The following is a 14,251-nucleotide window of genomic DNA, read 5'->3' on the forward strand; positions in this document are numbered from 1 at the left end:
ATGGGGATTCAACCCTGGGACTGTACATGGGGATTCGAGCCCTGGGACTGTACATGGGGATTCTAACCCTGCGACTGTACATGGGGATTCTAACCCTGGGACTGTACATGGGGATTCTAACCCTGGGACTGCACATGGGGATTCTAACCCTGGGCCTGTGTATGGGGATTCTAACCCTGGGACTGTACATGGGGATTCTAACCCTGTGACTGTACATGGGGTTTCTAACCCTGGGACTGTACATGGGGATTCTAACCCTGGGACTGTACATGGGGATTCTAACCCTGGGACTGTACATGGGGATTCTAACCCTGGGACTGTACATGGGGATTCTACCCATGGGACTGTACATGGGAATTCTAAACCTGAGACTGCAGATGGGGATTCTAACCCTGGGACTATACATGGGGATTCTAACCCTGGGACTGTATATGGGGATTCAAACCATGGGACTGTACATGGGGATTCTGACTCTGGGACTGTACATGGGGATTCCAACCCTGGGACTTTACATTTGGATTCTAACCGTGAGACTGTACATGGCGATTCTAACCCTGAGACTGTACATGGGGATTCTAACCCTGAGACTGTAGATGGGGATTATAACCCTGGGACTGTACATGGGGATTCTAACCCTGAGTCTGTACATGGGGAATCTAACCCTGGGACTGTACATGGTGATTCTAACCCTGAGACTGTACATGGGGATTCTAAACCTGGGACTGTACATGGGGATTCTAAACCTGGGACTGTACATGGGGATTCTAACCCTGGGACTGTACACGGGGATTCTAACACTGGGAATGTACATGGGGATTCTAACCCTGGGACAGTACATGGGGATTCTAAACCTGGGACTGTACATGGGGATTCTAACCCTGCAACTGTACATAGGGATTCTAAACCTGGGACTGTACATGGGGATTCAAACCCTGGGACTGTACATGGGGATACTAACCTTGGGACTGTACATGGGGATTCTAACCCTGGGACTGCACATGGGGCTTCTAACCCTGGGACTGTACATGGGGATTCTAACCCTGTGACGGTAAATGGGGATTCCAACCCTGGGACTCTACATAGGGATTCTAACCCTGGGACTGTATATGGGGATTCTAACTCTGGCACTGTACATGGCGATTCCAACCCTGGGACTGTACATAGGGATTCTAACCCTGGGACTGTACATAGGGATTCTAACCCTGGGATTGTACATGGGGATTCTAACCCTGGGACTGCACATGGGGATTCTAACCCTGGGACTGTACATGGGGATTCTAACCCTGGGACTGTACATGGGGATTCTAACCCTGGGACTGTACCTGGGGATTCCAGCCCTGGGACTGTACATGGGGATTCTAACCCTGCGACTGTACATGGGGATTCTAACCCTGGGACTGTACATGGGGATTCTAACCCTGGGACTGTACATGGGGATTCTAACCCTGGGACTGTGTATGGGGATTCTAACCCTGGGACTGTACATGGGGATTCTAACCCTGTGACTGTACATGGGGTTTCTAACCCTGGGACTGTACATGGGGATTCTAACCCTGGGACTGTACATGGGGATTCTAACCCTGGGACTGTACATGGGGATTCTAACCCTGGGACTGTACATGGGGATTCTAACCCTGGGACTGTACATGGGGAATATAACCCTGGGACTGTTCATGGTGTCACTAACCCTGGGACTGTGCATGGGGATTCTAACCCTGGGACTGTACATGGGGATTCTTAACCTGGGCCTGTACGTGGGGACTCTAACCCTGGGACTTAACATGGGGATTCTAACCCTGGGACTGTATATGGGGATTCTAACCCTGGGACTGTACATGGGGATTCTAACACTGGGCCTGTACATGGGGATACTAAACCTGGGACTGTACATGGGGATTCTAATCCTGGGACTGTACATGGGGATTCTAACCCCGGGACTGTACATGGGGATTCCAACCCTGGGACTGTACATGGGGATTCTAACCCTGGGATTGTACATGGGGATTCTATCCCTGGGACTGTACATGGGGATTCTAACCCTGGGACTGTATATGGGGATTCTAACCCTGGGACTGTACATGGGGATTCTAACTCTGGGACTGTACATGGGAATTCTAACCCTGGGACTGTACATGGGGATTCTAACCCTGGGACTGTACATGGGGTACCAACCCTGGGACTGTACATGGGGATTCTAACCCTGGGACTGTACATGGGGATTCTAACCCTGTGACTATAGATGGGGATTCCAACCCTGGGACTGTACATAGGGATTCTAATCCTGGGACTGTACATGGGGAATCTAACTCTGGGACTGTACATGGGGATTCCAACCCTGGGACTGTACATGGGGATTCTAACCCTGGGACTGTACATGGGGATTCTAATCCTAGGACTGTACATAGGGATACTAACCCTGGGACTGTACATGGGGATTCTAACCCTCGGACTGTACATGGGGATTCTAACCCTGGGACTGAACATGGGGATTCTAACCCTGGGACTGTACATGGGGATTCTAACCCTGGGACTGTACATGGGGATTCTAACCCTGGGACTGTACATGGGGATTCTAACCCTGGGATTGTTCATGGGGATTCTAACCCTGGGACTGTATAAGGGGATTCTAACCCTGGGACTGTACATGGGGATTCGAGCCCTGGGACTGTACATGGGGATTCTAACCCTGGGACTGTACATGGGGATTCTAACCCTGGGACTGTACATGGGGATTCCAGCCCTGGGACTGTACATAGGGATTCTAACACTGGGACTGTACATGGGGATTCAAACCCTGTGACTGTACATGGGGATTCTAACCCTGGGACTGTACATGGGGATTCTAACCCTGGGACTGTACATGGGGATTCTAACCCTGGGTCTGTACATGGGGATTCTAACCCTGGGACTGTATATGGGGACTCTAACCCTGGGACTGTACATGGGGTTTCTAACCCTGGGACTGTACATGGGGATTCTAACCCTGTGTCTGTACATGGGGATTCTAACCCTGGGACAGTACATGGGTATTCTAACCCTGGGACTGTACATGGGGATTCTAACCCTGGTACTGTACATGGGGATTCTAACCCTGAGACTGTACATGGGGATTCTAACCCTGGGACTGTACATGGGGATTCTAACCCTGGGACTGTACATGGGGATTCTAACCCTGGGACTGTACGTGGGGATTCTAACCCTGGGACTGTACATGGGGATTCTAACCCTGGGACTGTACATGGGGATTCTAACCCTGGGACTGTACATGGGGATTCAAACCATGGGACTGTACATGGGGATTCTAAGCTGGGACTGTACATGCGGATTCTAATCCTGGGACAGTATATGGGGATTCTAACCCTGGGACTGTACATGGGGATTCCAACCCATGGACTGTACATGGGGATTCTAACCCTGCGACTGTACATGGGGATTCTTACCCTGGGACTGTAAATGGGGATTCTAACCCTGTGACGGTAAATGGGGATTCCAACCCTGGGACTCTACATAGGGATTCTAACCCTGGGACTGTACATGGGGATTCTAACTCTGGCACTGTACATGGCGATTCCAACCCTGGGACTGTACATGGGGATTCTAACCCTGGGACTGTACATGGGGATTCTAACCCTGGGACTGTACATAATGATTCTAACCCTGGGATTGTACATGGGGATTCTAACCTTGGGACTGCACATGGGGATTCTAACCCTGGGACTGTACATGGGGATTCTAACCCTGGGACTGTACATGGGGATTTTAACCCTGGGACTGTAGGTGGGGATTCTAACCCTGGGACTGTACATGGGGATTCCAGCCCTGGGACTGTACATGGGGATTCTAACCCTGGGACTGTACATGGGGATTCTAACCCTGGGACTGTACATGGGGATTCCAGCCCTGGGACTGTACATGGGGATTCTAACCCTGGGACTGTGTATGGGGATTCTAACCCTGGGACTGTACATGGGGAATCTAACCCTGGGACTGTTGATGGTGTCACTAACCCTGGGACTGTACATGGGTATTCTAACCCTGGGACTGTACATGGGGATTCTTACCCTGGGACTGTACATGGGGATTCTAACCCTGGGACTGTACATGGGGATTCTAACCCTGGGACTGTACATGTGGAATCTAACCCTGGGACTGTTCATGGTGTCACTAACCCTGGGACTGTACATGGGGATTCTAACCCTGGGACTGTACATGGGGATTCTAAACCAGGGCCTGTACATGGGGATTCTGACCCCGGGACTGTACATGGGGTTCCAACCCTGGGACTGTACATGGGGATTCTAACCCTGGGACTGTACATGGGGATTCTATCCCTGGGACTGTACATGGGGATTCTAACCCTGGGACTGTACATGGGGATTCTAACCCTGGGACTGTACATGGGGATTCTAACTATGGGACTGTACATGGGGATTCTAACCCTGGGACTGTACATGGGGATTCTAACCCTGGGACTGTACATGGGGATTCTAACCCTGGGTCTGTACATGGGGATTCTAACCCTGGGACTGTATATGGGGACTCCAACCCTGGGACTGTACATGGGGTTTCTAACCCTGGGACTGTACATGGGGATTCTAACCCTGGGACTGTACATGGGGATTCTAACCCTGGGACTGTACATGGGGATTCTAACCCTGGGACTGTACATGGGGATTCTAACCCTGGGATTGTAATTGGGGATTCTAACCCTGGGACTGTACATGGGGATTCTAACCATGGGACTGTACATGGGGATTCTAACCCTGGGGCTGTACATGGGGATTCTAACCCTGTGTCTGTACATGGGGATTCTAACCCTGGGACAGTACATGGGTATTCTAACCCTGGGACTGTACATGGGGGTTCTAACCCTGGTACTGTACATGGGGATTCTAACCCTGAGACTGTACATGGGGATTCTAACCCTGGGACTGTACATGGGGATTCTAACCCTGGGACTGTACATGGGGATTCTAACACTGGGACTGTACGTGGGGATTCTAACCCTGGGACTGTACATGGGGATTCTAACCCTGGGACTGTACATGGGGATTCTAACCCTGGGACTGTACATGGGGATTCAAACCATGGGACTGTACATGGGGATTCTAAGCTGGGACTGTACATGCGGATTCTAATCCTGGGACAGTATATGGGGATTATAACCCTGGGACTGTACATGGGAATTCTAACCCTGGGACTGTACATGGGGATTCTAACCCTGGGACTGTACATGGGGATTCCAACCCATGGACTGTACATGGGGATTCTAACCCTGCGACTGTACATGGGGATTCTTACCCTGGGACTGTACATGGGGATTCTAACCCTATGACGGTAAATGGGGATTCCAACCCTGGGACTCTACATAGGGATTCTAACCCTGGGACTGTACATGGGGATTCTAACTCTGGCACTGTACATGGCGATTCCAACCCTGGGACTGTACATGGGGATTCTAACCCTGGGACTGTACATAATGATTCTAACCCTGGGATTGTACATGGGGATTCTAACCCTGGGACTGCACATGGGGATTCTAACCCTGGGACTGTACATGGGGATTCTAACCCTGGGACTGTACATGGGGATTTTAACCCTGGGACTGTAGGTGGGGATTCTAACCCTGGGACTGTACATGGGGATTCCAGCCCTGGGACTGTACATGGGGATTCTAACCCTGGGACTGTACATGGGGATTCTAACCCTGGGACTGTACATGGGGATTCCAGCCCTGGGACTGTACATGGGGATTCTAACCCTGGGACTGTGTATGGGGATTCTAACCCTGGGACTGTACATGGGGAATCTAACCCTGGGACTGTTGATGGTGTCACTAACCCTGGGACTGTACATGGGTATTCTAACCCTGGGACTGTACATGGGGATTCTTACCCTGGGACTGTACATGGGGATTCTAACCCTGGGACTGTACATGGGGATTCTAACCCTGGGACTGTACATGTGGAATCTAACCCTGGGACTGTTCATGGTGTCACTAACCCTGGGACTGTACATGGGGATTCTAACCCTGGGACTGTACATGGGGATTCTAAACCAGGGCCTGTACATGGGGATTCTGACCCCGGGACTGTACATGGGGATTCCAACCCTGGGACTGTACATGGGGATTCTAACCCTGGGACTGTACATGGGGATTCTATCCCTGGGACTGTACATGGGGATTCTAACCCTGGGACTGTACATGGGGATTCTAACCCTGGGACTGTACATGGGGATTCTAACTCTGGGACTGTACATGGGGATTCTAACCCTGGGACTGTACATGGGGATTCTAACCCTGGGACTGTACATGGGGATTCTAACCCTGGGACTGTACATGGGGATTCTAACCCTGGGACTGTACGTGGGGATTCTAACCCTGGGACTGTACATGGGGATTCTAACCCTGGGACTGTACATTGGGATTCTAACCCTGGGACTGTACATGGGGATTCTAACCCTTGCACTGTGTGTGGGGATTCTAACACTGGGACTGTACATGGGGATTCTAACCCTGGGACTGTACACGGGGATTCTAACACTGGGAATGTACATGGGGATTCTAACCCTGGGACAGTACATGGGGATTCTAAACCTGGGACTGTACATGGGGATTCTAACCCTGCACCTGTACATAGGGATTCTAACCCTGGGACTGTACATGGGGATTCGAACCCTGGGACTGTACATGGGGATACTAACCTTGGGACTGTACATGGGGATTCAAACCCTGGGACTGTACATGGGGATTCTAACCCTGGGACGGTACTTGGGGATTCTAACGCTGGGACTGTACATGCGAATTCAGATGCTGGGACTGTACATGGGGATTCCAACCCTGGGACTGCGCATGGGGATTCTAACCTTGGGACTGTACATGGGGATTCTAACCCTGGGACTGTACATGGGGATTCAAACCATGTGACTGTACATGGGGATTCAAACACTGGGACTGTACATGCGGATTCTAACCCTGGGACTGTACATGGGGAATTTAACCCTGGGACTGTACATGGGGATTCTAACCCTGGGACTGTACATGGGGATTCAAACCATGGGACTGTACATGGGGATTCTAAGCTGGGACTGTACATGCGGATTCTAATCCTGGGACTGTGTATGGGGATTATAACCCTGGGACTGTACATGGGAATTCTAACCCTGGGACTGTACATTGGGATTCTAACCCTGGGACTGTACATGGGGATTCCAACCCATGGACTGTACATGGGGATTCTAACCCTGCGACTGTACATGGGGATTCTTACCCTGGGACTGTACATGGGGATTCTAACCCTGTGACGGTAAATGGGGATTCCAACCCTGGGACTCTACATAGGGATTCTAACCCTGGGACTGTACATGGGGATTCTAACTCTGGCACTGTACATGGCGATTCCAACCCTGGGACTGTACATGGGGATTCTAACCCTGGGACTGTACATGGGGATTCTAACCCTGGGACTGTACATAATGATTCTAACCCTGGGATTGTACATGGGGATTCTAACCCTGGGACTGCACATGGGGATTCTAACCCTGGGACTGTACATGGGGATTCTAACCCTGGGACTGTACATGGGGATTTTAACCCTGGGACTGTACGTGGGGATTCTAACCCTGGGACTGTACATGGGGATTCCAGCCCTGGGACTGTACATGGGGATTCTAACCCTGGGACTGTACATGGGGATTCTAACCCTGGGACTGTACATGGGGATTCCAGCCCTGGGACTGTACATGGGGATTCTAACCCTGGGACTGTGTATGGGGATTCTAACCCTGGGACTGTACATGGGGAATCTAACCCTGGGACTGTTGATGGTGTCACTAACCCTGGGACTGTACATGGGTATTCTAACCCTGGGACTGTACATGGGGATTCTTACCCTGGGACTGTACATGGGGATTCTAACCCTGGGACTGTACATGTGGAATCTAACCCTGGGACTGTTCATGGTGTCACTAACCCTGGGACTGTACATGGGGATTCTAACCCTGGGACTGTACATGGGGATTCTAAACCAGGGCCTGTACATGGGGATTCTGACCCCGGGACTGTACATGGGGATTCTAACCCTGGGACTGTACATGGGGATTCTATCCCTGGGACTGTACATGGGGATTCTAACCCTGGGACTGTACATGGGGATTCTAACCCTGGGACTGTACATGGGGATTCTAACTCTGGGACTGTACATGGGAATTCTAACCCTGGGACTGTACATGGGGATTCTAACCCTGGGACTGTACATGGGGTACCAACCCTGGGACTGTACATGGGGATTCTAACCCTGGGACTGTAGATGGGGATTCTAACCCTGGGACTGTACATGGGGATTTTAACCCTGGGACTGTACATGGGGATTCTAACCCTGGGATTGTACATGGGGATTCTAACCCTGGGACTGTACATGGGGATTCTAACCCTGGGATTGTACATGGGGATTCTAACCCTGGGACTGTACATGGGGATTCTAACCCTGGGACTGTACATGGGGATTCTAACCCTGGGACTGTACATGGGGATTCTCACCCTGGGATTATACAGGGGGATTCTAACCCTGGGACTGTACATGGGGATTCTAACCCTGGGACTGTACATGGGGCTTCTAACCCTGGGACTGTACATGGGGATTCTAACCCTGTGTCTCCTCCAATACAATTCTTTGGGATTTAAACGGTAAAGTCGCAAGAGGCTTCAGGAGAGGTGGTGAGAAACCCACTGTGTGCAGAGTCAGAATAAAATCAATGAGTCAATGGCTGTCTCTCCTGGTCACTGGGACCCTGAAGCCCCGCCCACTCTGTGTTCCTGTACCAAGGTGGTGGCCGATTACACAACAGACATTTGATCTCCAGATAAAGAAGGACCTGTGGCCTGTTTACAGGAATTCCCTGCTTTATTGATGTGTGTGTGTTAGTCACCAGGAAAGCTAAAAATAGACGACCGGGAACATCCACGGGGGTGCAATCCCGACAGTTACTCTGGGATCACTCCCGCTGCTGAACTCCAGCACTGAGCCTGCTGAAGGTTGTAGGCTCAGGGAGTGGGGCCTCCAGGAGTGGACGGTAAGAAAGCTGGGTTTCGGTCTCCTGACAAATATATGGCGAGAGCCAGAGGAATCCTTACTGAGGAACCGTCTGGGGTTTTACCGGCCAGCGTAGGTCTCGGGGTGAAAGATGCCTGACTCCCTGAACTGTCTTACACTGAACCCAGGTCGGGTTGAGGTGAGTTCAGTTTATTAAACCTCAGTCTGCTTCCCCTCAAGCTGCTGAGTGAGTGAATCAACACTTTCTTCACAAATCACCAGAAAGCCAGACCACAAGTCACGCCCTCAACTCCGTTTATTGGTCACAACTCTCAACTTCTGGTTACATTTGGGCACAGGGATGCTTTACAGACAAGTATAAATGTAATCAGAGTCACCCAGCAGTTATACAGTGAAGAGTATCTTAACCAATCGAGCAGCAAAGGTTACCCAGGCTATTCAGTGAATCACTGTCAATCAACACTAATGGATGCTGAGTATTAATTACAACAGGGACCAGTGGTTATAAATTGGTGAGATTACGTTAAGAATAATTCCTTTGATAGCTGACACGTTAACTGCTTTGAACAACCCATCTATCAAATAGCTCAAGTCTACGTGTGATTACCAACATTCAGTGTTTACATAACCTCCTCCTCTAGTTGTAGAACAGACTTTCTCCTGTCAGTATAGAGCGAGAGGATTGGGCCGTGACCTGTTTGCAGGCGCGATGCTCTATTCACACATCGAAGGTGAGAGAGAGGCTGCAGGCCACATGCTATGTCCAGTAGGGGTTATTCACATCAGAAACAACCGCCAACTGTCAGAATGAACATGGTTCGGTTCTGGATGTGATTAACAGCAGCAATAACAGCAGAATCCAACCCCTGCAGTCACTTGTGAACTCGCTGGTGACTCAGCAGGTGGGATGGCCGAGTGAATCCCTTCCCACACACGGAGCAGGTGAACGGCCTCTCCCCAGTGTGAATGCGTTGGTGTTTCAGCAGATAACTTGTGCTTTTAAAGCTCTTCTCACAGTCAGAACATTTAAAAGGTCTCTTATCAGTGTGAATAAGTTGGTGAGCAGTGAGGCTGGAGGAGTTAGTGAATCCCTTCCCACACACAGAGCAGGTGAATGGTCTCTCCCCAGTGTGAACTCGCCGGTGTGTCAGCAGTTTGGATTCCTGTGTGTATCCCTTTCCACACACTGAACAGGTGAATGGCCTCTCCCCAGTGTGAATACGCTGGTGTCTCAGAAGGTTGGATGATTTAGTGAATCCCTTCCCACACACGGAGCAGGTGAACGGCCTCTCCCCAGTGTGACAGCGTCGATGAGTTTCCAGTGCAGATGGGGAACTGAAGCCCTTCCCACAGTCCCCACATTTCCACTGTTTCTCCGTGGTGCGGGTGTCCTTGTGTCTCTCCAGGTTGGACGATCGGTTGAAGCCTCGTCCACACACAGAACACATGTACGGTTTCTCCCTGCTGTGAATGGTGCAATGTTTTTTCAGGCTGTGTAACTAGTTAAAGCTCTTTCCACAATCAGTGCACTGGAACACTCTCACTCGGCTATGTGTGTCTCGCTGCTTTTCCAGTCACACTGATGTTTGAAATCTTTTCCCACAGACAGAACAGACAAACATTTCTCCTTCCACATTCAAAGGGCGATGATATTCAGGTCCTGATGAATGGAGTGACTCTGTCAGATCTTGATGTGATGTTTGGTTTGAGTTTCCTGTCAGTAAATCCTCCCCTTCTAATACCCTGTAAAAGGAGTTTACAAAAGTCATCACTGTAAGTGCAGGATAGAAATTCAGAACAGACAATTCTACTTTCTATGGAACGTTCTTTCCTCTCTTGTTCCCTAAATCATGAGGTCCAATCAAACTAAAAGAAACCAAAATAAGCAACAAAGTCCCTCCAAAAGCAAAGGGAACCTTCCCAAATTTGCCAGAATGTTGTTCCCAGTGTCAGAGAGACAATCTGTACCCTGACGTACCCACCGGTCGAGGAAGGTATCAAGTGAACCGGTGGACACCGCCTGCTCCTTCTCCAGGGCCACCTGGGCACGGACAAGATTACGGAACAACAACTTGTATTTATATCGTGCCTTTACCGTAGTAAAACGTTCCAAGGCTCTTCACAGGAGTGTTAGAAATCAAAATTTGACACTGAGCCACATATTAGGGCAGATGACCAAAATTAGAGCATCTGCCCATATTAGGGCAGATGACCAAAAGCTTGGTCAAAGAGACAGGTTTTCAGGGGTGTCTTAAAAGAGGAAAGAGAGGTGGAGAGGTTTAGGGAAGGATATCCAGAGCTTAGGGCCCTGGCAGCTGAAGGCACGGCCACCAATGGTAGAGCGATTATAATCAGGGATGCTCAAGAGGGCAGAATTAGAGGAGCACAGATATCTCGGGGGGTTGTGGGGCTGGAGGGGGTTACAGAGATAGGGAGGGGCGAGGCCATGGAGGGATTTGAAAACAAGGATGAGAATTTTAAAATTGAGGCGCTGCTTAACCAGGAGCCAATGTAGGTCAGCGAGCACAGGGTTGATGGGCGAACGGGACTTGGTGCAAGTTAGGACACAGGCAGCTGAGTTTTGGATGACCTTAAGTTTACGTAGGGTGGAATGTGGGAGGCCAGCCAGGAGTGCATTGGAATAGTCAAGTCTCGAGGTAACAAAGGCATGGATGAGGGGTTCAGCATCGGATGAGCTGAGGCAGGGGTGGAGTTGGGCGATGTTACAGAGGTGCCAATAGGCCATCTTAGTGATGGTGCGGAAATGTGGTCAGCTCTCATCTTGGAAACAACTACGACACCAAGGTTGTGAACAGTCTGGTTCAGCCTCAGACAGTTGTCAGGGGGAGGGATGGAGTCGGTAGCTAGGGAACGGAGTTTGTGACGGGGATTGAAGACAATGGCTTCAGTCTTCCCAATATTTAGTTGAAGGAAATTTCTGCTCATCCCGAACTGGATTCCAGACAAGCAGTCTGACAATTTAGAGATAGCAGAGGGGTTGAGTGAGGTGGTGGTGAGATAGATCTGGCTGTCATAAGAATTCGGAGCTGGAGTGGGCCATACGGCCCTTCGAACCTGCTCTGCCATTCAATAAGATCATGGCTGATCTTCGACCTCAACCCTACTTTCCCGCCCGATCCCCATTAGCCTTGATTCCCCTAGAGTCCAAAAATCTATCTGTCTCAGCCTTGAATATACTCAACAACTCAGCATTCACAGCCCTTTGGGGTAGAGAATTCCAAAAATTCACAATCCTCTGAGTGAAGAAATTCCTCCCCATTGCAGTAGTTAGCATACATGTGGAAACTGACGCTGTGTTTTCAGATGATGTCGCTGAGGGGCAGCAGGTAGATGAGAAATAGGAGGGGGACAAGGATAGTTCCTTAGGAGACACTAGAGGTAACAGTGCTGGAGCAGGAAGAGAAGCCATGGCAGGAAATTCTTTGGCTACGACTGAATAGATAAGAATGGAACCAGGCGAGTGCAGTCCCACCCGGCTGGACGATGGTGGAGAGGTGTTGGAGGAGGATGGTGTGGTCAACCATGTCAAAGGTTGCAGACAGGTCAAGAAGGGATAGTTTCCCTTTGTCACAGTCACATAGGATGTCATTTATGACTTTAATAAGAGCTGTTTCGGTACTGTGACGGGGCAGAAACCTGATTGGAGGGATTCAAACATGGATTTGAAGAAAAGGTGGACACGGATTTGGGAGGTGACAAAACGTTCACGGACTTTGGAGAGGAGAGGGAGGTTGGAGATGGGGCGGTAGTTTGCAAGGACAGAGGGGCGGGGTCAAGGCTTGTTTTTTTGAGGTAGAGAGGCAAGCAGCCAGAGCGACCCCCCCAATGGGCCCCGCCCATCCTGGACCTACAAATTGCTGTTTTCACCAGGCCCAAGAGCAGGTCCAGGAGAAGATCGTCCGACTTACCCACCCCCCTCCGCACAGGGCGGCCAAAGATTAGGAGCGTGGGGCTAAAGTGTAACCAAGAGTTGAGGAGCAGCCCCTTCAGCTAACTATACAGGGGCTGCAGCCTGTCACACTGAATATATACACGGCCCGTGGACTCCTCTAGGCCACAAACATCTGGCCTGGGAGTGGGTGAAGGTGATTAAAAACCTGTTGCCCAGGATGCTCCATCTCCCGGGCACTGGGACCCAGTTGGGAACAGAGTCCCTGAAGCCCCGCCCACTCTATGGTCCTGGCCAAGATGGCCGCGCATGCGCCGTGATCTCGCCCTGTCCAAGATGGCGGCCAGTGACCCCGCTGACCCGGGTGGCCGGGCCTGTCACCGCGGGGCAAACTCGGGGCCTGAGGCCTACACCGGATGTTTATGAAGCTTCCCAGCCCACTCGCGGGTCCAATTCCTCCCCGAGCCCACAATCTCCTACCGTCTCCCGGAACCGTCTCTTCCGCTTCAGACCATCTACACCACTGGCACTGCGCATGCTCAGAGTACTGCCCGGTCCCGCGCCTGCGCACTGGGCTCCTGTAGTCAGTGATAGGGCACATTCTGCCGCGCGGGGGTGTCAGGGTAAATATCCCGCCATTGAAAGACCCAATTGTTGATCAGTGCTTTTTGTCAACCCATGGAGATTGGGGCCGGATGGGAAATCAATAAAAATAATAAATATTGTTTTCTTCTTAAAACAGTTCCCAAACCCTGCAGTATGCACAATCTGCAAGATGTCCAAAATCAGACCCCATCAGCCTTCCACTTCGCCCGGCACCTTCCCGTGCAAGCGCAAGAGATGTAACACCTGCCCTTATACCTCCCCACTTCCCACTGTCCAGGGCCCCAAACACCTCTTCCAGGTGAAACAGCGATTTACTTGTACTTCTTGCAATCTAGTATACTGTATTCGCTGCTCACGATGCGGTCTCCTCTACATTGGGGAGACCAGACGCAGATTGGGTGACCACCTTGCAGAACACCTCTGTTCAGTCCGTCAGGCGGACCCCGAGCTTCCAGTCACCTGTCACTTTAATTCACCGCCCCATTCCCACTCAGACCTCACCGTCCTCGGCCTCTTGCATTGTTCCACTAAAGCTCAGCGTAAGCTCAAGGAACAGCACCTCTTTCGATTAGGCACTTTACAGCCTTCTACACTCAATATAGAGTTCAACAATTTCAGATCATAACCTCGGCCCCTATCCTATATATATTTTTTATCCACACCTTTTGTTTGTGTCTTTTCT

At 50.7% G+C, this 14,251-nt stretch overlaps 1 protein-coding gene across 1 annotated transcript; it reads right to left on the reverse strand.

The window, feature by feature from the left end:
- Window positions 1-9,337: 9,337 nt before the first annotated feature.
- LOC147119418 (uncharacterized) lies at window positions 9,338-13,498 on the reverse strand. The gene is made up of 2 exons (XM_085983746.1): window positions 13,444-13,498; window positions 9,338-10,796 (listed from the first exon to the last, which is right to left on the reverse strand). Exon 2 carries the CDS (start codon window positions 10,499-10,501, stop codon window positions 9,926-9,928), a length of 576 nt encoding a protein of 191 aa, XP_085839872.1. The 5' UTR covers window positions 10,502-10,796; window positions 13,444-13,498; the 3' UTR covers window positions 9,338-9,925.
- Between the last annotated feature and the right edge of the window lie 753 nt (window positions 13,499-14,251).

This window comes from Somniosus microcephalus, chromosome 4 (assembly GCF_052327205.1).
Source record: "Somniosus microcephalus isolate GS21.2 chromosome 4, FLI_Smic_1.0, whole genome shotgun sequence".
Taxonomy (NCBI): domain Eukaryota; kingdom Metazoa; phylum Chordata; class Chondrichthyes; order Squaliformes; family Somniosidae; genus Somniosus; species Somniosus microcephalus.